Genomic DNA, 6,256 nt, shown 5'->3' with positions numbered 1-6,256 from the left:
CATCCGTGCTGATGGCGCTCGGTAACGAAAACACAAACAGCAAACTAATACTGGAGTGTCACGAAGCACTGGAGGCAATAGCTCTAACAAATAGAGTTACCTTACAGTGGATTAAGGGACACAGTAGCTCTCTCGGCAACGATGCAGCCGACGAGCTTGCGAGAAGAGGCTCTGGTATGATACCTGCTGGCCCGCATCCGCTCCTCCCCTTGCCCTTCTCGCTAGTTCGAACCTGGATTCGCCAGAGATCCACTGTACTCCAGAATCAACGATGGTCGCGAAGTGTAGATTGCAAACAGTCCAAAATGGCTCTGCCGGCTGTGAACCCGCAACTTACTAAGCGACTTCTAAACCTGAACAGAACCAATCTCAAAACAATCATAGGGACAATCACGGGCCATTGTCTCCTTAACAAACATCTTTTCGTCCTAGGCGCAACAGACAGCCCCTTGTGCAGAGGCTGTTTCAGCGCAGAGGAATCAGTCACCCACGTAGTCCTGGAATGCGAGGCTGTGGCTAATCAACGTACAAAAATCCTCGGAACAGTGAGGTCGCTCCGCGAAGCCTGTGAAGTGCCCGGGAGACTTCTGTGCTTCTGGAAGGAGTTGGGCTGGCTAAATTAGCCAGGGCTTCTATGCACAACGGACCGACTACGTGTCTAAGTGCGGAAATTGAGTCCACCTACCTAAACCTAAACCTAAGGGATTGGTAGCGGTTTTTTGTATGGATGTTTAGGGGCCGTTCAAGTATTACGTAAACAAATTTACTGCTATTTATACCTCCCCCCCAGTGGCGTAACAATAGGGTGGCAGAGCTGGCAAAATTCAACGGGCCACAAGAGGGCACCTGCCCAAGAGGTAGTTTAGAAAAAATTGTTATTTTTATTTCATTTCCTTTACCGAAAAGCTATCCAATACATGATAAATGCATTGAGATATTATGTTCTATGGATGAATACGCATTGGGATAGCGTGGGGACTGCAAACCATTCCCTCTCGCGTAAGAGAGGAATCATTATGGTGGCATTAGTGGGACATATACAACGCGTAATTGAGTACGCTGAAAACCTCGAAGTTTATTAAAATTAAACTGAGTACAATGTGACGATTTTTACTAATAGGGCTCCATCAAAAGAAATTGCCACGGGCCCCAGATGGTATAGTTACGCCACTGAGAGCCCCAAAAATAATAGTGTATATTCGTATTAATTTTTTGTACGAATCCTCGAAAATGCATTTCGTTTTCAAGCATAAACGATGTAAAAAAATAAATAGTTACTGTTGACGTAATCACGACATAAGAAAACCAAAGATTGATTAATTGATAAATTCTTTAAAACCACTGTAAATGGCCAAACAATAAGAAGTCGGAAATAAAGACAAGTTTTATTTTTCAGTGTGGCTTTTGCCAAGGTCACGTTGTGTTCTCTTGCGCATCCTGTATGATCTGCATATCAATGTTCAACCTGTTGAACATCGACAACATCCATTGCTATGCTGACGACAGCACGTCGCATTACCTGGGTGGATGGCTGGAAGTCTTCCACGGTCCACTTCAGAAGACATTTCCTTTTGCGCAATAGCGAACTGTGGGATCCTCTCTCGGTGGGGTCTTCCCTGGGTGATACGACCTCCAATCGAAAAAAGAGCATACTCTTCCTTCAAAATCCATGGGCTGAGATGACTGCTCTGTCCGTAGTGTCACTGGCGAGGCAGCCCTATGGGCTCATTTACACGAGCGACACGATGCCGAGGCAGAGCAACTGCACTCGTCGTAAAAAAAGGTGGTACAATAGTATTTTCGCATATTCTGCCATACAATGGTGCGAAAATTTGTCTTTAAATGAGTTTTACATTTTACATTATTGGTCATATTAAAATTGGTCAATACTTATATTATTTGCATTGTACATATCATATCAAATGTTATTAAATTTATATCAACTACAATGTTTCACGGAAATAATCATTTATTGAGTAATACATTTTTTCCATAAGTATAACAACAAGTCGATGTTTAAAGACTCTAGTCGGAAGATCTTTTAATTCTTTTGGTAAATTATTGTAAACCTTAATAGCCATACAAAAGGTGTTTTTTTCTAAAAAGTTCCAGATTGATTTTTGGCACAGCCAATTTCTCTCCATGTCTACTTCTTACTTCGACTTAAAAATATAACCCCCAAACTATGATTCCATATCTAATAATAGATGAAGCATATGCATGATAAGCAGCCAATACCGTAATACCGCTCTTAGTCGTTTTAACACAAAAACGAAACTGTCTATTGGTTTTGTAACTTTACAATGTGTGCTTTCCAACTACAAAATGTATCTAGCGTTATACCTAAAAATACACAATCATTCATTATTTCTAGTTTATTGTTTTTGTATTGTAAGTCTATTTGTGTTTTTCAGTTGTAGGTCTGAATATGGATTATGTTAGTTTTGGTCATGTTTATTTGAATTCATCCAGCTGTTGGCGTCGTCTAGAGATTTAATCAAGTTGTTTTTTAAATCTTGTTCGTTTTTACTTTTTATTATAAGTTTTACTACACAAATATAGTCGACGATGGCCGCCGTAGAGATTTGATTTTGATATGTCGACAGTTGCCGCCAACGCGTCGACGTATGTCGCCAACGAATCAACGGCTGCCGTCGACGATTGTTTGCTCTGCCGTCGACATCGTGTCGCTCGTACAAATGAGCCCTATCCTATAATGTCGTTCTTGTCTTCATTGCCTACCACTGCTTGTTTGGCCGTGAATGTATGCGGTTTTAAAGAAATCGACAATTAAATTTAGAAAAATTCATCAAAAATTAATGAAACAATTGCCAGACCTTATAACGTAAAATTACTTAAATATTTTTTTCCTCTTTTTATGGATTTTGTAGGTGAACGGATGATCTAATGTCCGACCAAAACAATTACTGTGATGAGATTTGTTATAGTCATACAAAGTGATAAATAAAAAACACAATTCGACAAATATACTGTATTTAATCAAATAAATTACAATAATTAAAAATAGTACCGAAATAATTTCACACATTGGGGCTAAAACCGATAAAATGATCTATAAAATTCATTAAACGCATTGTGCGCTGAAAATAAAAGGAATGGAGTTTTCAAATGCTAATCTTAATATTAATGACAATTTACAATATACAAGAATATAGTACATATATGGTCTGAGATTATGCGACATGAGAACTAGGGGAACATGCCTGTGGTGATGGGAGAGGGTCATGGTAATCGCATTAAACTGCCACAGACAATAAGCTATGAACAGTGTTTCTTAGGTTAAGACAACATCTTAAAAATATTAATTAGAACAGACTATTTAAATGTGTTGCCATGTTCATAGATATCATTGTATGACAGGCATCACAGGTTAGGCGAGTCTTATGGATTGTATGAGTTGAAAGACTGCAGAACCGCATACTACGAAGATAAAGAGAGCTAGGAGCCAGGGTGATACAGGGTATTGGTCTTCCTTTTCCTAAAAAGCAGATAAAAATTTATTAGCACCAACAATAATGTGATATTTGTCTCACCTTGTTAGGTATGACATAATATGCTAGTTCCAATATAATTAGTACTTTATTTGAAAAAAAAACAATTTTTAACCGGATTAAAGCTATTTGTATTATTATTTTACATGATTTTAATTTTTTTTTAATTAATAATAATAATAATTAATGAATAATTATAAGTTTATAATAATACAAATAGCTTTAATCCGGTAAAAAATTGTTTTCTTTCAATGTGTAAAAACTATGTTAACCAACGGCAATACTAGTACTTTATTTACTAATTTATTATTCAATCTGCTGCAGAAATTAATAACAAACACAAAATCGAACCTAAGAAAATTCATTATGAAATTAAGGTCACAATTTATTTTGTTATCTACATTAACAAAATGGAATTTGAGATAAAGTCAAATTGGACAGATTACATGAAAATCAATTCAATTTATATGCTGCTAAAATATATTTATAGGTTAGCAACGACAACTTCCATGATTAACGCATATGATGTAAAATTGCAATCTTGGTTCAACAATTATTAAAATTTATTAAAAATAAACAAAACAACACAAATTTGTCCTAACAAAGAGTTTCCTAAGGTTGTTTAATCAACTTATTAAATAAAACTTTAAAATTTAAAACATATTAAAGTTGTATACATAATACCTTATTACATTGTTGAAATTTGTCAATAAATTACGATGCATTATCAATACAAAACCTTGAAAACATTTTATCTTTTGTTTTTAAACACCTGAATCTATGTTGATTAAATATGGATAAATGTTATATCATGTTTCTGTTATTAGCAAGATTCTAATGTTAAAAAATGATAGCAAAATTTTATTTAATAAACAGCGAATCTACAGTAGGAAAAATTCAATAATTAATGGAATTCTTTTTATGTGTGACGGATTCGTTTAGTCACAGTTTTTAATGATTATGAAGGGGAATAATAAGCTGTTACTTATCTATAATATACTACCTATTTTCATATCCATATAGTGAATGGTTTCACACTCAGGTAGTCACTTATTAAGAGGCAAATAAATAGAATTTAATGATTATTTATATCATAAAATACAAATTTGCTCACTTGCTTAGGCATGCAAAGAAAAATGTATATAAAAAATGGTAGAATATGTATTCTTCTATGGTCTACACTTCTTAGCATTTAGTTATTGCTACACACCTTTGTTGTTTTTGGTACATTTCCTCTCATGGTGATGTTTTTGCTAGCAATTTCGTTAGCAATGCGCATTCTCTGCTTTGGTGCCATGTTTGTTGATTACCAGTTATATTTGTCCTGAAACACATTAAATAGAAATTCAGATAATGTTAGACATAATATTTAGTTAGATAAAAAAACCACTACAAACTTTTTGGTCTGGGCCTCAGATTTCTGTATCTGTTTTATAATCGTTTGTGAATTGAATTTAGTTAGATAAGAATATTATTATTCAAACTAAATTTTAGAAATTGGATTGAGATGAAGAATTAGACTAAAATATTATTTCCACTGATTTTTACAACACATTTCTTATTTATTTCACTTGATTTTGTAGGTCACGAAATTAAATTTAGACATTTAGAGCAAGAATAATAAGTGCAAACGGAGAGAGAGTAAAAATCAAAAATTCAATAAACAAGTTTTTACCTTTAAATATTAAAGTTATGTTTTAAGCAACAACTTATTTCAGGACTGATGGTCACATATAAAAATAAAAAAGAAACTAAATTAACCTTTAAAGAAATCCCTATTTTATAGAACTATAATTATAAAATTAGTAATTAGTTACTAATAACAATGATTGTTAAACAATTTCATAGGAAGTATTAAGTAATTAGTTTTATGGAATCTTCAATTATCTCACCTTACACAAAAATTAAGTACCTAATGAACAAGTGAAAGGAAAGTCTCGTTAGTACTATGAGAAATTGTTACGTAGTAATAAAAACGAATGTTTTGTATTTTAAGACGCCAAACTGCCAGCATCACGAAAACAATATGTGATGTACATCTGAGAAATCCCTATATACGCAGTTAATCGCTTAGAAACTTGTAAACAGCTGCCATGTAACTCGTAAAGCAAACTAGAAAATTGTCACATCGAGAGCCTCGACAACAGGTAAAAATACATTAAACAACAGGTTTTCGTTTAAATGTCGTCTAGATCACCAATAAATCATAGAAAAAGAATTAAACAGAGTCTATTATGATAAAACAAGAAATTAAAGTATTACTGTAATTAAGCCGACTGGTTGCAAGTTTTAATCTTACTATACTTATCATGTTAGAAAACACTAAAAATACTCACAATGATTAAAAATTTAAAGGCTGAATAGCCTGCTCACGTACAAACTCGATTGACACGTATGTAAAAGTGAAATCCGGAGTCCAGCAAAGCAAACTAATTTTTCTCGATTGTCAAACATAAAATATCACAACACGTCGCATCGACACGTCAATGTTTGAAATTTGCACAGACAATAAAATTAGAATACTTTTTGACGTCTAATATTTCAGTAACGAAAATTTAAATATAAAATGGTAATGAAAATTTAAACTTACAGAATATTTTTTTTTAAATATATAGAGGAAGCAGTGCATTAGTTTTAAAAATATCAATAGTAACACTAGATGACTGGATAGCTTAATTTGTATAGTGCCATCTAGTGAATAAGAAGATTTCTCACTATAGTCGAGTGTTCAGAGGGCACAACGC

The 6,256-nt window shown here is 33.7% G+C and overlaps 1 protein-coding gene across 1 annotated transcript; it reads right to left on the bottom strand.

The window, feature by feature from the left end:
• Nucleotides 1-2,977: 2,977 nt before the first annotated feature.
• LOC123707579 (stress-associated endoplasmic reticulum protein 2) lies at nucleotides 2,978-6,001 on the bottom strand. Its single transcript, XM_045657740.1, has 3 exons — nucleotides 5,849-6,001; nucleotides 4,723-4,836; nucleotides 2,978-3,499 (listed from the first exon to the last, which is right to left on the bottom strand). The coding sequence occupies exons 2-3, from the start codon at nucleotides 4,807-4,809 to the stop codon at nucleotides 3,392-3,394; spliced, it is 195 nt and encodes a 64-aa protein (XP_045513696.1). The 5' UTR covers nucleotides 4,810-4,836; nucleotides 5,849-6,001; the 3' UTR covers nucleotides 2,978-3,391.
• Between the last annotated feature and the right edge of the window lie 255 nt (nucleotides 6,002-6,256).

The sequence above is a fragment of the Pieris brassicae genome, chromosome 3 (assembly GCF_905147105.1).
Source record: "Pieris brassicae chromosome 3, ilPieBrab1.1, whole genome shotgun sequence".
Lineage (NCBI taxonomy): Eukaryota > Metazoa > Arthropoda > Insecta > Lepidoptera > Pieridae > Pieris > Pieris brassicae.
This window is presented reverse-complemented; position numbering and strand designations above follow the sequence as displayed.